Source organism: Triplophysa rosa, linkage group LG10 (assembly GCF_024868665.1).
Source record: "Triplophysa rosa linkage group LG10, Trosa_1v2, whole genome shotgun sequence".
Classification (NCBI taxonomy): Eukaryota; Metazoa; Chordata; class Actinopteri; order Cypriniformes; family Nemacheilidae; genus Triplophysa; species Triplophysa rosa.
The window spans coordinates 8,177,129-8,197,858 of NC_079899.1; the positions used below are offsets into that span (position 1 = coordinate 8,177,129).

Sequence of the window (20,730 nt, forward strand, 5' to 3'; positions counted from 1 at the left end):
TTATTCTGCTTTTAAAATTTGAATTGTTAAAAGTTTTAATTGTTTCATGTGTATTTTTTTATTTTGTAAACCGTTAACTGGGGACTTTTACGTCGAAATAATTGCGGCCATTTTTTATACTAAACGATGGTTTCTTCACATTCACGATACATAACGTTGCTAAAAAAAGGTGGAATATAAACAGACATTGTGTTTTTATGGAAATCTGAAGAAATGCCGTCTCCGCTTGAATTAAGAGGTATCTGTGAAAATCGGATTTTGTGTTTTTGCAAGTTTTGCGTCTTATATACGCACATTTCAGTCCATGAAGTGAATGGGTGCAGCATAGGCAGTGTTAGCCTGGGTGCTAAACATCTGCACGTGCAGACACCGACATGCTTACATTATTGTGCAGTTTTAGTTTGTGTTTTAATCATGCATGTGTATACATATGTCTGACAAAGCAGTTTAACTCCTTATAAGTTTAGTTATGTTATCGTCACTCTTCTAAAAGTTGCATTTAGCCAGTGGGCTAACGAACCATTTTCAAAGCACGTTGTAAACAACAAACAGTTGCACACTAATCATTAGACCAGATTAACAGGTTACTCTAATAATAGATCTGTGTAACACAAACCTGATTATTAGCCGCTAGTCTGTGTTATGTTGCCCACATCGGTACATACGGTTTATAAAGATGCATGTTTTGTTTAAAGGCACCCAAAAATGAAACTTCTGTGATCATTTACTCACCTTCGTGTTGTTCCAAATCTGTTTAAATGTATTTTTTTCTGATGTACGCAGAAAGATATTTGGAAGAATGCCTATAACCAGACAGATTTGGCCCCCCATTGACTACCATAGTAGGAAAAAATGCAATGGTACTCAAAAGTGCCCCAGAACTGTTTGCTGTCCATTCTTCAAAATGTCTTCTTTTGTGTTCAACATAATAAATTATAAAGTAATTTTTCCTACTATGGGAATCAATGGGAGGCGAGAGCTGTTTGGTTACAAGCATTCTTCCAAATATCTTTCTCTGTTCATCAGAAAACAGAAATGTACACAAATTTGGAACAACTCGAAGGTGAGTAAACGACCAAATTTTCATTTTTTGGGTAAACTTTACCTTTAATGATTGCCGTTAGTGGCAAATGATAAAAATGTGTAAAATATGCCAGTCTCTCCATCTGCAGTTTCATGAAGAATTAAACTTGGATGGGATTCCAGCAGGGTATTTATTTATACCATGACAATTATTATATAACCTTCGGTGTAAATTTTCAGAGACATTATCGTTCATGATAAGACAAACCCTATGGTGAATATGCCCTTTTGGGCATAAATGCTGTCACTTGACCCGAGTGCTGTCCATGTCTTGTGTGTCCTGGCATCCTGCAGTGGAACCAAAAACACTGACCTTTTCAAATGGTGCACTGGAGGTGGAGTTTTATCTCATTCTTTATTGATTCCATACAATCTCATCTATCTGGAAGAGCATAATAGCTCTTACAGTATAAATATGAGAAAGGACAGAACGATAGGTGCAACAGATGATGAATGTTTACATTGACAGATTAAACATGATGTTGGTTGATTAATTAATAACATGTTTTGCTTTCTATATGCAGAACCCTGTTTATTTGTGGTGACCTGAGACAAAACAACCCCATACAACATGGGCAAAGAACAGAAATGCATTCTTTGTGAAACTGTCTACAACTCCAAACAGGTAAACCTGGCTGTTTAAACTAACACCCTCACCCAATCCCTCGAGAATATGATCATTTTAATATTTGATGAACCATACTTTTTTGGGCTAAGTTAGTTGCAAAATTATTGTAAAAATTCCAGTTGAATCTTCATAGTGTGTGTTTGTGTAGGAGATGGAGGAGCACATGAGAAGTATGTTGCACCATCGGGAACTGGAGAATCTGAAAGGCCGGTAAGAGCCCACATTCCACATCACTGTTCTCACTATCAAGTTCTTATGTAACTTGTGTTACCCTTATAGAATTCTCCGTACTAAACATAAGTCTGACTTGGTGAAGATTTTTAAACAAGTGTCTACTTGTTTCTCTAGCTTACACATTCCAATGTGTTTGCAAGGACACGTAACATAACAACTATTTACTTGAAAGAGTTTCTCCACCCTTTATATGTCTAGTTAAACAAAGACATGTTTTAAATGCTAGTGGTTGAATATTATTGTAAGATTAAGCACGGCAGGTGCACAAGTATGTATTGTTATATTGACCTGATCGGAATACTTGCATGGAAAAAACAAACTAAAAACAAGTCTAGCTGTTTTTTTCTTCATGTTATCATAAAAGAGAGGTTCTTAAAGTGTCATGCATGTTGAGTTTTGTACAATATGGAGGGTTCCCATAGTAATAGAAAACCATAGAAAAGATTTCAAAAGTGTGATTCTGTACTAACCTGTAACTGCAGTCAGTTTTAATATATAGACATTTTTCCAGTCATGTGTATAATTGTTTAAAATTCATCCCAGAACTAAGTTCTTTTAAAACATCTTTAAGCTGTGATCACAAATTATTGTAAGGTCGTTGAATTTATTTGTAAAAAAAAGACTTTGGGAACCCTGAATACAGTTATGGCCAATGCATGTGTATTGTCAGGCACGTGTCTCCTCTGGTCAGTGGATGGATGAACCGAGGCAGCTGCCATAACTTGGGGGTATATATATAGGAACATTGGAAACAACTGGGAGAGCCGACAAATGACAACTGCTTCTCTCATCTGACAATTATTTAGATCTATGAGTCTGGAATGTGAAAAGTGAGAATAAGTTCATATGGGTAGGGTATTGAAATCTGAAGTGTGAAAGATGCAAACACAATGTTTTGCAAAAAAAAATGCAACATTTTAACCAGCTGCCTACGCCAAGTGATTTTTGTAGGATAAATTATAAACCAATATTACTGCAATATCTACCGCAGTATTTTAAAAAAAAGATGCTATTAATCAAATTCATATTTCATTTAGTTTATTTTGTGTTTTGTCTTTTATTTGGTCAATGAATCACTACAAAATGTTACACACAAAAATGTGTAACTATCGTGACTCTTGTGTTAAATGGTTGCTGAACAGTTAACAATATTGTGATATGTGTAGAATTAAAGGGACAGTTCACCCAAAAATGAAAATTCTGTCATCATTTACCCCATTGACTACCATAGTAGGAAAAATTACAATGGTAGTCAAAAGTGCCCCAGAACTGTTTCCTGTCCTACATTCTTCAAAATATCTTATTTTGTGTTCAACAGAACAAAAACAATTATAAAGTCATTTTTACTACTATGGTAGTCAATGGGGTCCAATAACTGTTTGGTTATAAGCATTCTTCCAAATATCTTTCTCTGTGTTCATCAGAACAAAGGAATTATTACAGGTTTGGAACAACTCAAAGGTGAGGAAATCATGACTGGATTTGTATTTCTGGGTGAACTATCCCTTTAACCATGATATCGATGCTCATGGGTTTTAATATCACGGTTATGGTCGGTATATTGTGGCACCCCTAATTCAAATACCAGAATCACATTTCACGTATGGAAGCCACATAAACAGGGCCTGCATTTTACTTCAGAAGTAATAAGTTCAAAGTCTGCTGAGTGGAAAATGGCAAGATGCCATGACACCATTTTTCGTGGGACAGACCAGGTGCCAAGTGCAACTATCTATCTATGTATCACCTCACGAGTTTGGCACTAAAGAGAGCCACTTGAGCCGGCAACTGTAAGCAGCTTGCATTACAACCTGAAATGACCCGCCCCTGCTGCAGTCCTAAAGCGCAGAGTAGAGAGAAAGGGTGGGGGAATCCAATAGCTCTCCCAACCCTTGTCTCAGAGCACAGCGGACTCCATCATGGCAGCGTGCTAGGGCTTAGCTGCTGCTGAGAGGGTGCTCACCCCTCTGAGCTTATACCTTAAAATCGTATGCTCTCCCAGTGCCGCCTCCTCTCGACCAGTCTTACTGGACCTCTTCAAACAGACGACAAGATCAGGAAGATTTCGCTTTTTTCCCTATTTCCTTTTAACTTTTATTTTTGAAAAGTCAGTTTACCTCCTGATCTCCTAGAAGGGCAGTTAAAAAGCCACTCTCAAAAGCAGTAGCCATGCCTGTGGGCAGTATTAAGCAGCCTTTGTCCCCCTCCGTTCCCAGGGACTGTGGACACGAGTGTCGGGTCTGCGGTGTGACGGTGGTGAGCCTGACCGACTATGCTAGTCACATCTCCAGCCCTGTACATAAACAGCGCATTGAAGATCAGAAGCGCCAGCCCTTGAACGAAGACAAAGACGAAGAATACTTTGATAAGGAGTTTGTGCAGCTCATTGAGAAACGCAGGGAAATTATCAGGTTAGTGTTTATTCTGTATATTTTAGAGATCAGATTTTTTTGCTAAAGACACAGTTTTTCAAAAGCTTGTAATTTAGATGTTTTTTATTGGTCCTCTGTTTGTTACCACAACACCTGCAGTACTATATTAAACGTCCTGCAAACAGGTCTGACACTGGAGAGTCAAGTGTCATGAGCCCTAAAACAGACATGACTGCATACTTGCACTCTCACACTCATGGACACATACTACACCATTGCCTTCATGCTAACCCATCCTTAAACAGTATGAGCAGATTGTCTTTAAATAGTCTCGCCACTACAACTATTTTTATGCACCATGCTGCTTAAGTGAACGTTAAACATTCATTAATGGCACAAACCCTTTCTGTTCCTTAGTTGGTTCATTGTTTTAAATAAGTCTAATATTAAGGTGTTCTTTGGAACTAGTGCACTAGTTTCTATGGATGACATTATGATATTCTGTAAGTAAATGCTTTTTGAGATATGGTGGGGAATGGCACATGATCTGAAGCTGTCATCACCAGCAGCTGTCATCCTGTCACATGCCAGACTTTATCCCACCATATGTGACCCCCTTCCACTTTACACAGTGTTAGTCCAACTTGGACTGTATGAACCTTATTTTGTTTGGTAAATTGTCATGAATTATTGTGTTTAGAAGAGAAGAGGCTGCTGCAAAGCTGGATAAAGAGCAAGAGGACATGAGGAGGTGGCGCGAGCTACAGTCTCATTGGCAGGGGCCAAGGCCTTTAATGTACCAGCAATATGGCTCTTGGGACCGACCCTTCCCTAACTACCACCAGCTCCCTAAAAGGGGCAAAGCCTCCAATTGGCAGAATTTAAGTTTTTCGTCCCCCGACCGCAAGTGGCCTAACCCTAACCGACAGATCAGATGCACTACATGGCATCCTGAAGGACCTCCCGACTTGCAGAGATGGGGATCAATGGATCAACAAGGAGGACATTTGCATAACCAAGGAAACTATTGGGGTGGTAGACAAGGTGGCTATGGTGTGTGCCCTCCACATCAGAGAAATAAGCCTCACTGGAATAATGATCAGTATAAGTTTACTTGGCAGGGACAACATGGGGGACATAAGTTTTTTAATTCTCCTTCAAGAGAGCAGCAAAGTACATTCAAAAGCTTTGAGGGTCAGACAAAGAGTCAACAGAATCCAAAAGAAACTATCGGAGAACCTGATCTCGCCAAAGCTAAGTGTCAGAAGACAGAGAAGGTTCACCGATGGACACCATATCCACCAGCTAAAGTTGCGGATCCTTTATCTCAACCTAACCCTCCATCAAGCTCAGAGAAGTTAGATGTGGAATCTCTTGAAAACTGTAAGCCCAACAAGCACGCTGAAAGTGGGGCATCTTCGACACATAGTTCAAAGACTAATCTCATGCAAGATAGAAGTCAAGACTCTAAATATTCCCATTCAAGCTCAGAGTATTCCCAACATACAGCTTCAAATGCAGAGAAAGAGCATCTCCTGTCAGACATGTTGCGAAAAGCCAAGGAGACCTTGCTGAATCGAAAGAGCTCTGTTGACTCATCCGGCCCAGAAAACTGCCTTAAAGGAACAAAGACAGCACCTCAGATTAAAGAACCCCAGCAGGTCGAGAGTTTAGATCAGAACAAGAATAAAAATATACATGAAAGTAAGAAGAAACTAAACAAGCAGAAGACACGAGAACGACCGGCTTTTGTTAAGCATAGTAGCAATAACAAAGACGCAAAGCTCACCAGTTCCGAGACTTTGGGCGAAATTGGCAAAAAATCGTCTCCATCTCTGCAGTCCTTGCAAGTTAGTACCTCAACTATGGACCATGAAGATGAGGAGGAGTGTGGTGAAAGAGAATTAAATCCTCACCTACCAGTCCAAGATCAAGTCATGGACACGGCAGATGAAGGTTTGTGCTCATCCGCTGAAGGGGTTGGGATCAACCCATCCCAACCAACAGAAGATGGTTTGGTGCCCTCTTTAAGTAAGCTTGCCTTGCCTGCATGTCTGAAACGAGATCTGAGCCGCCATATGGGCACTAAAAGCAAAGCAACAGGTCATGAACCCAACTTGAATAATGCCAGACGGATTAGGAATGTGAGTGACACGCGGAAGAACGAGTCGGAGAAGGACTCCGGACTCAAGCCCACCTTGCAGCAGCTCATTCGCTCCTCTTCCTTCAGTAGAAATGTCAACTGGGACCAGGTCTACCAGGAAGTCAATCGTAAGAAGCAAGAGCAAGGCAAGGGCTTACCAAGGTACTGCTTGAGTTCTTTTCTTTTTCCTTTCATGAAATGATTCTAGAGTACAATGTCAGTTGTTTCATTCATACCCTAATGTCATGTTTGTCCTCAATACTTTTAGATTTGGTATAGAAATGGTGCCTTGTGAACCTGAAGGTCTGAAACAAATGGATGAAAATGATGTCCCTCTTTGTGAGGGCTTTCATTGGGAATCTGTGTTTGATATTAGTCAAGTATCCGTGCCTTCCCGCAAACGTAGCTTGTCTGAAAGCAGCGTGGTCAAAAATGGATCTTCCGACACCAGCTCCCTCCTCAAAGCTGTAGAGCCATTAAGAGACACTCCGGTTAGTGGTCCTTCACAGCAGTTGGAAAGAGAAGAGAAAGATCATTTGAAGAATGAGGGTTTGAAAGGGCCCCCTCAGGGTCCTGAGGACGTTGAAGGAGACATTGTTTGTACCTCAGAGACTGAGCTAAATGACACACAAGGAGTTGGAAAGAAACGAAGGGCACCAGGGGTAAGCTTTATAATGTAACACTGGTTTTGTTGGCCAGTTTCAGAAAAACAATGGCTTTCCAAGCCAAGTGAGCAGCCTTGCTTTCCTACTATACAGTTAGCTACATTGTAAGGCATCGTGTTAAAGGCAATGGAAATGAAAGTAGCACTTGTTAAAAGGATAGTTTAACCTAGCGGTTCTCAAACTTTTTCGTTGTAAGGTTGCCCTTGTGTGGGTCGCATTGCTTTGTGATCCACCCCCAAATAAAGACTAATGATCTTAAACTTAGTATTTTAATTAAACAAAAGATGTATTCAATTCTACAATGCTGGAACATCTATTCTTTTGGTTGATGGTATTATTTTCTGATGTTTGATTGATCAAGATTTCCATATTTCATAAAATACCACAAAAACTGTGGCCCCCCAGGGGGCCATGGCACCCAGTTTGAGAACCACTGGTTTAACCTCATTTTAATTATAATTTACTCAACCTCATTACAACCTGTATGACTTTGTTTCTTCTGCAGAACAGAAGAAATATTTAAAGATAATTTGAGGAATGTTGGTTGATTTCCAATCTGTGGACAGAACCGTTGAGACATTTCTCAAAATATCTTCCTTTGCGTTCCTCAAAAGGAAGTCAAAAAGGTTTTGAACGACATGAGGGTGAATAAATGATGACAGAACAGATCTGTCTTTTTTTCTCATCTGCCATTGTCTCTTTATTAGGATGTTTTGTCTACAGAGATTCCAAGTGAAGACAGAAAAAATAAGAGACAAAAAATCAAGTGTAAGAAAGGTAAGAAACATGCTTTTTTCCAACAAACCTAGGGCTGGAATTGCGCATCGACATAATCTATTACATTGACAAATGAAACATGACATCATTTACATTACATTTACATTTAGTCATTTAACATCACAACACATTTTGTCCACGCTAGCCACAACGGCGATACATAGCAAGCGACATACTTTTTTAAGCAGAAACATTTTTTCTACATGCTGCAGCATTGTGTCTGGTTTGGACTGTGTCAGCCGCATAGCTTGCAGCTCATAAACCCAGAATGCTTTGTGAACCCCCCCATATTAAGAACGAAATATGGCCTATATTGTAGTGTTGTGTGATAAGTTTTAATATAGAATCTATTGTAGCTTACCACGTATTGTCATTGTGGCTGGTGTGGACAAAAACCTAATAAAATGGAAGACGATATTATGTTCCAGCCCTAAACACGATGACACAGTTTCCTCATGTTGCATATTTTAATGTGTCTGTGTTATTATGTACAGAACGCTCTCCAGTGGATCAGTTATTGGCTATATCTCTACGTGAGGAGGAGCTTAATAGCTCTCTTCAGACAGCTGATAACAGCCTCATTCAGGCACGTGCTGCCCTACAAGCTGCCTATTTGGAAGTCCAACGCCTGCTGATGTTGAAACAACAAGTAAGACATTATTACTAAGTACCCCAGTTAGTGCTGTCACTGTGGTGCCGCTTTCTTGTTTGATTTTACACTCATTTGTTTATTTCACAGGTAACCACAGAGATGAACACTTTGAGAACCAAACGAATTGAAATTCTACAAGGGATGCAAGGTACTGTAATCAGAAAGTGGGGGTCATTAGAAATATTTGATATTGTCTCTTTAAGGGCGTACTCGCATATATCCCGGTTGCTCTCGACTGTGCCCGAACGCGATTGTCCCCCCTCCCCACTCCGCCGCTGACCTGTGCTCACATTGCTCTTTACCATCCACACCCGGGCACGCTTTCATCTTTACGATGCGACTGCTTTTAAGTAAACGTAAACAAAGCGAACCCTCTCAGCACAACGGAATAGCAATGTTCAGTTTGGGGTTTATTAGAGGTGTTTAACTTCATGCACGTGCTGCACGGAGCGAGATGCTTAAGTGATGTCATTGTCATATGAAAGAAAACGGCTCATTATGCTTTTAAATTACCCTCACGTACTCTATTATCATAAACCCGATCGTTACACACAGCGTTGCATTATGTTTGACAAACCTAATACCTTGTGTAGTTTTAACCGCGGCGACACACGCCTGCACGTGTAGTGAGCTGTGTATCAGATGTTTTTTACGGTGAAAGCTGAATCTCGGGGAGGAATTGACGGTTGCACAATTTACGTCATGCTTTCAGTTCCGCCCTCCGGCACGATTTGCGCTCGTACTGCCCCCTTTCCAAACCAAACCACGCTTCAGCCCACCTCTTCCAACTAGGCCAGGGTGCCCGTGCGCGGTTTGATTGGGACAATGTGAGTAGGCCCTAAGAGAATGGATTCTCATAGGCTATAATGGTCAAGAAGTTTAGACTTATATTTTTTTGTATAATATTATTTAGTATTACAAACCCGATTCCAAAAAAGTTGGGACACTGTACAAATTGTGAATAAAAACAGAATGCAATGATGTGGAAGTTTCAAATTTCAATATTTTATTCAGAATATAACATAGATGACATATCAAATGTTTAAACTGAGAGAATGTATCATTTTAAGGGAAAAATAAGTTGATTTTAAATTTCATGGCATCAACACATCTCAAAAAAGTTGGGACAAGGCCATGTTTACCACTGTGTGGCATCCCCTCTTCTTTTTATAACAGTCTGCAAACGTCTGGGGACTGAGGAGACAAGTTGCTCAAGTTTAGGAATAGGAATGTTGTCCCATTCTTGTCTAATACAGGCTTCTAGTTGCTCGACTGTCTTAGGTCTTCTTTGTCGCATCTTCCTCTTTATGATGCGCCAAATGTTTTCTATGGGTGAAAGATCTGGACTTGCAGGCTGGCCATTTCAGCACCCGGATCCTTCTTCTACGCAGCCATGATGTTGTAATTGATGCAGTATGTGGTCTGGCATTGTCATGTTGGAAAATGCAAGGTCTTCCCTGAAAGAGACGACGTCTGGATGGGAGCACATGTTGTTCTAGAACTTGGATATACCTTTCAGCATTGATGGTGCCTTTCCAGATGTGTAAGCTGCCCATGCCACACGCACTCATGCAACCCCATACCATCAGAGATGCAGGCTTCTGAACTGAGCGCTGATAACAACTTGGGTTGTCCTTGTCCTCTTTAGTCCGGATGACATGGCGTCCCAGTTTTCCAAAAAGAACTTCAAATTTTGATTCGTCTGACCACAGAACAGTTTTCCACTTTGCCACAGTCCATTTTAAATGAGCCTTGGCCCAGAGAAAACGCCTGCGTTTCTGGATCATGTTTAGATATGGCTTCTTTTTTGACCTATAGAGTTTTAGCCGGCAACGGTGAATGGCACGGTGGATTGTGTTCACCGACAATGTTTTCTGGAAGTATTCCTGAGCCTATGTTGTGATTTCCATTACAGTAGCATTCCTGTATGTGATGCAGTGCCGTCTAAGGGCCCGAAGATCACGGGCATCCAGTATGGTTTTCCGGCCTTGACCCTTACGTACAGAGATTGTTCCAGATTCTCTGAATCTTTGGATGATATTATGCACTGTAGATGATGATAACTTCAAACTCTTTGCAATTTTTCTCTGAGAAACTCCTTTCTGATATTGCTCCACTATTTTTCGCCGCAGCATTGGGGGAATTGGTGATCCTCTGCCCATCTTGACTTCTGAGAGACACTGCCACTCTGAGAGGCTCTTTTTATACCCAATCATGTTGCCAATTGACCTAATAAGTTGCAAATTGGTCCTCCAGCTGTTCCTTATATGTACATTTAACTTTTCCGGCCTCTTATTGCTACCTTTCCCAACTTTTTTGGAATGTTTAGCTCTCATGATATCCAAAATGAGCCAATATTTGGCATGACATTTCAAAATGTCTCACTTTCAACATTTGATATGTTATCTATATTCTATTGTGAATAAAATATAAGTTTATGAGATTCGTAAATTGTTGCATTCCTTTTTTATTCACAATTTGTACAGTGTCCCAACTTTTTTGGAATCGGGTTTGTAAATAGAAAATACTCTTTCAGGGGAAAATGTGCCAGAGAGAAAAAAGGATGAGACCGTGACCCCTTCATCAGCCCCAATTTCACAGATCAACGTCTCTCACCCAACTGCACCTGCCCACTCAATCTCTCCCTCCACAACCACCCCACCTCCTATTGCCATCAAACAGGAGCCCACCTCTCCCTCGAACTGCCCCTCTGAGCGCAACCTTCCAGGTCCTCATAGGACCACACCTGTGCAAACAGAGTATGCAGCATGTCAGACAGGTAACTTCCCATCGTTTAATACAGCTCAGATGTAGTCATCGCTAGCAGTATTTAAAAATATCTTGTCATTTTACACAGATACTAGCTTCAAGTTCAGCAAGAGAAAGGACTCATCACAAGAAAGCACAAGCATGTCTTTTACCGGAGCGCCCTCAGATCAAAGACCGGAGCCGTCGCCCACGCCCCAAACAGAAAGTCATCAGAGCTCTCAAGAGGGGTTAGCCAACCCCTCATCTACGCTCATTTCTGTAAAGCTCGCCCCCAAACTGCAGTCACCCTTCATCCACCCAGAGACCAGCCCTGTGAAACGTGTTCGGAAGCTGAAGAAGAGAAAATGTCTCAGGAAGGCAATGGGAGATGAGCAGCCTCAGATCAGTGACTCTGAGTTAGAGCAGCCCATCTCACGACCCGTTAGAAAGCACCGACCTCAGCGGCAATCCAACGGCACCAGCGCCTCAACTTCCACAGCGCAAGAGAATGGCATAAACGTCAAGATGCTGGCTTCAAAAGCGGACACAGAGGAAACCGAGTTGGTGTCACAACCAATGAATGTCAGTCATGACTCAGATTCATCTGAACTAGAGATGGTGGAGCTTCCCCCACAAGTGCCCAACGACATTGTCAATCTGGATACTTCAGACTCAGATGAGATGCCTGAAAAGAAAACCAAAGAGTCAGTCACAGCAGGCACAGTTGAGCACGCAACAACAGAACCCCAAAATCTTGCCTGCGATGAGGTCACTTCCACCAGTGAAATAGGCAGTAGCAGTACCGTCAAGGCTTGTGAAAGGTAATACTCATTCTGTTTAATTTATAAAGGAGTAGTTCACCCACATATGAAAATACTTTTATAATTTACTCATAATTTACTAGTAGTTTAATTTCCTCATTCCACTACAGATGTAGACACAAACTGTCTTTACACAAACTATTCATTTTTAGACTGAAATGCAATCATGTTGTCGTCTTATACAGGATTCAAAATCTGGAAGCTTTAAAAAGCACATCCATCCATCAAATAATCCCATTGACCCCAGTGGGTTAATAAACACAAGCCTAATTGTTAAAGTTTAGGGTCACAATATTTTTTCCTACATATTAGAATGAGGGTAAACTCAAAATTATGGAATAACGCAAATGTAACTGGGGGAATTATTTTGTAACTAAAATCATGTAAAATATCCAAAACAGTGTTATATTTGAGCATTTTCAGAGTTATTAAAGCAATAAGCCCCAAGAAGCAGTGGGTTACAGTGCATTTTATAACAGCTAAGGGCGTTGTGGCACGACGCGAAGCGGAGTGCCTAAAACCCCGTAGCTGTTATAAAATGCACTGTAACCCACTGCTTCGCGGGGCTTATTGCTTTTATAAAACGGTTATTCCATATGCTTAGCAAGGTTTCATAAAATAAAGTAAATAAAATGATATTTAGGCTATGTGGTGCGGTCAGCCGTTATATATTGAGGTATTTTATAACGGCTTAGAACTCCGCTCAGCCAATCAGAATTAAGGACCAGAACTGACCGTTTTATAAATAGAAACAATTATTTAATGAACCCATATATGCTGGGCTTCTTTAGTTCATTTATCAATTGATATACGTTGTCTATCAATGTAAACAAACACCAAATAAAATCAAATACGGCAGTATGATATAAAGCCATAATGCTTTTTGCAAGTGTGATGTGACACAAAGTTATCGTTGTGCCATATTTGAATTCAGCATGCTAATGTGTTTGCCGGACATTTTTTTAATTAACCATGCTAATGTGTTTGCCAAGTGAATCCAGTGGGTTAATAAATGTCTTCTGAAGTGAAATGATGGGGGGGAGAAAAATGTTGGTAATGTTGGGAAGTTTATCAGTATTTAAATGCTTCTTGTTTTTTTCCCAGTGAAATAAAATCATCCTCCACAATGATGGAATCCAAGGTGCCTTCAGGTATGTGACATGCTCAAAACCATTTTGTTTGAAACAGTTGGTGTCATTTTGTGACCATATGAGGCATCTTTTTACGTGTCAACATTTCTTTAAATGTGTATGTGATAGCAATGTACATTTGAAGCATCCGGTTTTGTCATTACTCGGTACATTCATAGCAGAATGACCAACTTAGAGTGCTAATAGGATCCACATACAAAAATAGTTCACAAAGTCCCCAACTTGCTTTTTATGGGCAAGGTATTCTTAGTTCCTGTTCATGTCTGGCTAGACACCCTTAACCTAAGGAATGAGCCAACTCGTATACAAAGTCATGCCAATGCTTCTTTCATTGGGAACTCCATTAGTTAATTAAAAACATAGATTGGCCCTTGCACATGTTGACTCACATAAATATGATGTGTTCAAAATGATGTGCATGGTGTATATTTTTATGTTGCGTGGTGTTACGTAACATCACATTCGTCACACTGAGTATATGTGTGGTTTCACAGATGTGTCAGACCCAGGGGAGGAGGATATGCCCACAGAAGGCAAGTTTGAAGGCCACCAGGAGGCAGTGAATGCTATGCAGATCCATAACGGACTGCTGTACACTTGCTCAGGGGACCGTACCTTACGTGCCTTCAACTTGGTGGTCAGTCCCTCTTTTTGTCATCGATCATGTAACTCAAAACAGATTCCTGAAGGCAACCTCATTCATCATCATTATTATTATTCACGTTGCAGAGTCGTGAGTGTGTGTCTGTATTTGAGGGTCACAGCAGTAAAGTGAACTGCTTGGTGGTGTCATCTGGATGTGGCTTGCAGCAGCGCCTGTACTCTGGATCGAGTGATCAGACCATCCGCTGTTACAGCCTCAAGGTACTGATGCGTCTGCTCTGTATCAGCTTTATGGGTTAAACCCAATTGTTTACATTTGTGTTTTCCATTTTTCTTTACTGTAAAAAATGACTCCCTCTGTTTTTGTCCCCTATAGACAACAGTGTGTGTGGAACAGATGTCTCTCCCAGATCGAGTGCTCTGTCTTCATAACCGATGGAAGATTCTCTACGCCGGTCTGGCGAACGGCACTGTTGTCTCCTTTAGTCTCAGGGTAGCAATTATTTATTTATTATGAAAAATACGTCATCATTCACCCTTATGCTGTTCAAAACCTGTATATGACTCCTGTGGAACACAAAAGAAGATATTTTGAGAAATGTGGCTTTGTGTTCATACAATGGAAGTCAATGGGGGTCAGTGTTGTTTGGTTACCAACATTCTTCAAAATATCTGCTTCTGTGTTCTGCAAAAGAAAAAAAGTCATACAGGTTTGAAACAGGTCATAATTAAAATTCCCCATGTCACCTGTAGAACAATAAGCAGTTGGACGTTTTTGAGTGTCATGGCCCACGTGCTGTGAGTTGCCTGGCGACGGCTCAGGAGGGGGCTCGCCGCGTGCTGCTAGTCGGCTCCTATGATACCACCATCAGCGTTCGGGATGCTAAGAATGGCCTACTGCTGCGTACTCTAGAGGGTCACACCAAAACCGTGCTCTGCATGAAGGTACGTGCCTAATCTGATTATGATCATAAACAAAATTCTGAGTCAGAAAACACTGTTCTTTGTGTCCTTTTTGTAGGTGGTCAATGATTTGGTGTTCAGTGGCTCAAGTGACCAGTCTGTACATGCACATAATATACATGTAAGTACCTCATTCATCTCCTGTCGTTGACTCAGAAGTAGGGCTGTCACGATTATTAAATAATCGTCTCATCGCGATTGTTTGACCTCATCGCAATGGTTTCAGATCATCGCAATTATTGCACATCTCTATAGAAGACACTAGGGGGAGCTGTAGTGCATCTGCATATTGCATAGTTTAGTGTATATATTGTTACTAAAGCATGGTAATACTTGTAAAATGTACCACCACAACACCACAATCACTTAAAAAAAAAAAAAAACATACAAATTACCTGCAGTACAATTTAATATTATTTAAGCAAATCTCAGTGTGAAAACCAGACTACCAAAATTTCATTAACACACAGGTAAAATTTTATTGTGGCCTTGCAAGTGAGAAAAAACAGACTAGAAGCTTTTCTATGACTCATAGTATTTTAATGGTGGCTTCAATTCACACCTGATCAATTTACAAGTATTTGGCGGTTGTATTATTGACAGGTAAAAGCCTAAACCTTAAATATATGATGACCCAATGTTTTCCGATGTATTTCCAAGAAAAAACCATAGTCTTGTATTCAGAACAATATGGTCGTTTCAATCGCTGAATCAAAAATGTATGAGAATTAAATGTCAAAGCTCAAAAACAGACAATTAATCGTCATAATCGGCAAAGCCCTAAAACAGACAATTAATCGTCATAATCGCAATGATTTATAAGACAATTAATCGTCAGTCAAATTTCATAATCGTGACAGCCCTACTCAGAAGTCAAAATTATGTGTCTGATTCCTGTGTGCGTCTGTCTACCCAGACTGGAGAACTGGTGAGGATCTATAAGGGTCACAGTCATGCCGTCACTGTGGTGGCCATTTTGGGAAAAGTCATGGTCACCGCATGCTTGGACAAGCTGGTCCGTGTGTACGAACTCCAGGTACGAATTGTATTTGTTTGAAAGATTAGCTATCTCTGAATTTATTATCAAATTTGATACTGACAAATCATCTTTGGTTTTAGTCTCATGACAGACTTCAGGTATATGGTGGACATTCAGACATGGTGATGTGTATGGTCATCCACAAAAGCATGGTGAGTACATCAAAGGAACCTTCTGTACCCCTAGTCATAATAACTTTATGCTTCTTTGCAAGCATTTCTTATTTCTCATGTATTATAAACGTCATCAGATTTTTTGATGGTGTATTTTATGTTGTAGATCTACACAGGTTGCTATGATGGAAGCGTGCAAGCTGTCAGATTGAACCTTATCCAAAATTACCGCTGCTGGGTAAGACTGTGATATACGCCTAAGACTCTGTTAGTTATAAATAGAAATGCACTGATATATTGGCCACTAAAATACACTTTTTGACATTTAATATTATTTGGTATTTTTATATTTTATGATTTTTTAGCCATTTTTTGCTAGTACTTTTTTTGCCTGTACTTTGCTTCCCTGTATTTACTGTAAAGCTGCTTTGATGCAATGCAATATTGTTTAAGAAAAATTTTCATTTAATTTATAGGCAGATTTTTGATCAATTTAAATCCATCATATATTGATTTTAGCGTGAAAGGGGCTGATATAGCAAACCAATAGTTTAGTTAGCTGCGTGAAGGCAGGGACATATAGTGCTCTGTAACAATAAGTCAAATGTGAGTTCATGTTGTAAATAATAAATATTTGCCAGCAAAAACCTCTCAGCTTTGTCATATTGTGTTGTATGATGTTTAACTTAGTGCCTCTCTTATAATGTTGGCCAGTTGAATGTTATTGTCAGTGAAACTGATTTGATGATGCAGCAATACACTAGATAATATACCTTGCATGTGTTTTGTCATGACAAATATCGGTATTAAAATAAAACTAGCTATAGCCCAAAAATCCCATCTGTGCATCCCTGGTAATAAATCTGTTGCATTAATTGCAGTGGCACGGCTGTACGTTGATCTTTGGTGTGATGGAGCACCTGAAGCAGCACTTGCTGAACGACCACTCAAACCCAGCACAGCAGACGTTTAAATGCCGCTGGAGAAACTGCGACTCCTTCTTCACCGCCCGCAATGGCTCCAGACAGGTACAGCAGCAACATTTATTGCTTATCGACTTGAGGCAGGCCACAAATATTTGAGCTCCTAGGTTGCAAGTTGTGACGGTTCCTTTAGAGCTTTGTGATTGGCCCAAACACAACAAAATTCTTAAGCATCATTGTATGTGCTCAAACCACTAATATTAGGGCTTACAAATGGTATTGAAACAAAATTTATCAGAGCAAAATTTGAAAACATGTTAAGACGTTCCGTTTAAACAAATTGTAAATTCATGGTATAGGCTAAATGTTTGTATGAAAGGATCTAATGTCACTTTATACGTCTAAGTTGTTATGTTACGTTTTTGGATATAATGTCTTGCAAATTATTATTATTATTAATAGTGGTGAAACGGATCGTGGTTGATCCATACGGATCGTGCTTTACGGTTCGGAACGCATGTGACCCGCAGATTAACTAAGTTTATTCATAATAGAGTAAAAGAGAGTTTTAGCGCGCACTCTCTATCTGGACGAGTACAAGCGCAAATCTTAATTTAAACTGCTGCGTAAATCATGTGACCTGTAAGTTTATTCATCATAGAGTAAAATATGCTCTCACTCGCTCTCCAGTGTTAGGACGAGTACAATATTAAAGCGCATTCTCGCGTACATCTTAACTTAAACTGCTGCATAAGCAGCAATGTTGTGTTGAGTCAAAGCGCAAATGACGCGATCCACACGCAAACGCGCACCACTTCACATATTTGATGCGCCGCCCACTCATGATTTAGTAACGCATTTAAGAAGGAGAGAAAGTAGGTCGAGACACTTCATGATCGCCACCTCATAACACCTGTCACATTTATAATCTGATCTCTAGAGATACAGTTATCAGCTGTTTACTCGAAATGCACGTTTATATCATATTAATTTGCTATACATGCTGTCATTTTTAAATTATTATGTTGAATAATCTGTTAAATTAATCTGTTGACATCTTCAGGGTACTTTCACACCTTTATTTTTACAAAATTCTTTAACCCCTTATACAAGCGACCTATTTTTGAGCATTTTATTGATTGCAAAAACAAGTTATTATTATAAATAAAACTTTGATGAGCATTTACATTGGCTGATCTGAAAAATTATCCGATCCGTGACCCAAAATCCGTAAAATGATCAGAACCGTGAGCTTTGTGATCCGTTGCACCACTTATTATTAATCATGACGTCCTTATTATAACACCTGCACCTCTGTATGGAAATATAGGTAATGGATTGCAGCTTTAAACTGCAGTTATATTGTTAACATGAATCTTGTCGTTGTAGGCAGTGCATTCCCACATGGAAAAGCATGCAGAGGAAAACAGTCAAATGGATCCATGAAGGGCTGAGGGAGTACGCATCACACACCTAATCTCCTCTTTTCCCATATTGGGAATATCTCATTCAGCCCTCACCAGAGGAGCCTTTTTCATGGGCATATTTTCATATGAGCCATCAGATACCAACAACTCCCACTTAGACGAGAGACATTAAAAAAATATGACAGCGTTAATGGCAATTTAAATAATTATGACTTGATTTTATTCTCACCGAAATGATGTAAAAAGGAAAATGCTGTCTATGTGGTTTTGATTTGTTGGTATTCTGATGAGACGAAAACTTTTACCTTTGTGTCTACTCAACTTCTGTCTATCAGAAGCGCAGAGTTTGTCGGATTCTTTTATACTGACGTGGCATTGCTCTGATACTGCACAGGGTTTATTTCTGCAGTATCAGACAGAAGTCTCATCTGATCATACATTGTATCTTCAGCTCTGAGATTTACTGACCAAATAAAGACAAAAAATCACATTGAGAGAAACATTTGGATACCAGTTTTGTACATCAGAAGAGTTGCTGCAGCTCCCTCGCAGCACACATGTAGCTCACTTTCGTGTGTCCGTGTTGTATACGTTTGGAGTGTTTTAAGAATTCGTAATACTGCCAGATTTTAGTGGTGTAACATCGAGCTTTTATAAAGGCCACCCTTTTTTTAAGTTGCATCCAGGGATTTGTCTCAAAAACAATTTTGTGAAAGCATATCACTAATAAAAATCGATCTGTATCTCTGGGAGACTTTTACATTTCAATATGGTTGCCAAATACAAAAGCCAATTTAGTCAAAGTGAGTCTGGTGGGTGTTTTTGTTTTATTTTAACGTTCATTTAATGAGATCTGTTTGAGAATTATTTTTTTTATTTTTTGTTTTCTGTGTGGTTGCTCCCTAAAGGTGAAGCAAAGTTAGAAGATACAGGCGTGCAGTGACTCTTAAGATTGCATCTGAAATGTGTTTGCTGTGAGGGACTGAAATGACACAGTTGGTGTGTGTAAGCCTTTAGGAACATGATCGTGTTTTATGGGTCAGTGTTAAGAAAACATTTTGGTTTTTCTTTTGTTCCCTGTAGTAAAGAGGGTGGGTTTATTAGTATTTTTTTCTTTACAGCAGAGAGTTTTATTTTTGCATTGAAGGGATTTGTAGTTTTATGTAAGTGCATGAGAGCAGAGTTCACTTCACTCTGCTGGAAGGGACTTTTATTTTGCCGTGTATGAAAGTTGCAGGGCAGATAAACATTGAAGGTATTTTTATGCAGTGTTTTACCTATCATGACATGATGTTTTCAGCCCCTATTACCAGCACAGACGGTCAAAAATCAGTCTATCTGCAATATTGAAGTAATGTTATTGTGTAGCTTTTTGACGGTATACAGCAACAATACCTGCTGTCAAGGCAAATCATGAGAGCTCTTTTCTGGAGTACTTCTGAAGTGTTATTTTTGAAAATGATTTTTTTGTCACGTGATTGTTTTTCCCCATCATAACCTTTGAACTCGGCTCTTTTGCTATGACTGTGTTGCTGAGGAGAGGATGCAGCCAACATCTTACCTGGTATTCCTAGTTTCTCACTAGTTTCCTAGTTCATTTCAAATTGTTAAATTGTTATAGACGTTTTGTACACAAATGCTGTTGTAGAAAACAATTAAAAAGAGACTGCCTATGCCTATGTGTGTGGTTTTCTGGCTCTGATCCGTGGGAGCTCTTATTTTGTTTTATTACAATACTCACCCCTGTTTATATAGGGTACAAAATGGTGTACCTTTATTTTTTTTAAGCAAAAAGTTCCTATTTTCATTCCTTTAATCTGAAATTTTAATGTATGGGTTTGTCAAATACTACAAACCAACATCTAGGTTCAAAGCTAGCTTTTACTAAATTACAGCTAAATATAGGCTAATAGACGGTTTCATTGGATGCACACATTACTATATTTTAGGATGAATCACATCCAGATTAAAAGTTTGTGTTTACATATTATGTCTGTGTACTGTGCATATAAATTTTGTATTTATAAAACATACACATACATGCATATACAGTAAGAAAAATATAATAACAAACATTTTTATATATTATTTAAATTATATTATATAAATATTTCCTAAATATATATATATATATATATATATATATATATGCATGTTTGTGTATGTGTTTATAAATACAAAATTAATATGCACAGTACACAGACATATATTATGCAAAAACAAACTTTTATTCTGGATGCAATTAATCATCTGACAGCCCTAATATATTTATATTTGATTGTATATTAATTGTATTCAATTCAATTAAAACTACTCCGTAGTTATTGGTGGTTTTTGTGGAGGTCCACAAGTTTGGGCCACATAATGTTTATGTTGTTGCCACTGAAA

At 39.3% G+C, this 20,730-nt stretch overlaps 1 protein-coding gene across 1 annotated transcript; it reads left to right on the plus strand.

Moving 5' to 3' along the window:
• The first annotated feature begins 106 nt into the window (after positions 1-106).
• znf106a (zinc finger protein 106a) lies at positions 107-20,017 on the plus strand. The gene is made up of 22 exons (XM_057344013.1): positions 107-238; positions 1,608-1,708; positions 1,860-1,921; positions 4,162-4,356; positions 5,018-6,622; positions 6,729-7,122; positions 7,833-7,902; positions 8,397-8,551; positions 8,642-8,702; positions 11,091-11,333; positions 11,412-12,123; positions 13,228-13,274; positions 13,769-13,911; positions 14,004-14,138; positions 14,254-14,370; positions 14,631-14,822; positions 14,899-14,961; positions 15,757-15,876; positions 15,960-16,031; positions 16,159-16,230; positions 16,874-17,020; positions 18,305-20,017. Exons 2-22 carry the CDS (start codon positions 1,655-1,657, stop codon positions 18,359-18,361), a joined length of 4,716 nt encoding a protein of 1,571 aa, XP_057199996.1. The 5' UTR covers positions 107-238; positions 1,608-1,654; the 3' UTR covers positions 18,362-20,017.
• The last annotated feature ends 713 nt before the right edge of the window (positions 20,018-20,730 follow it).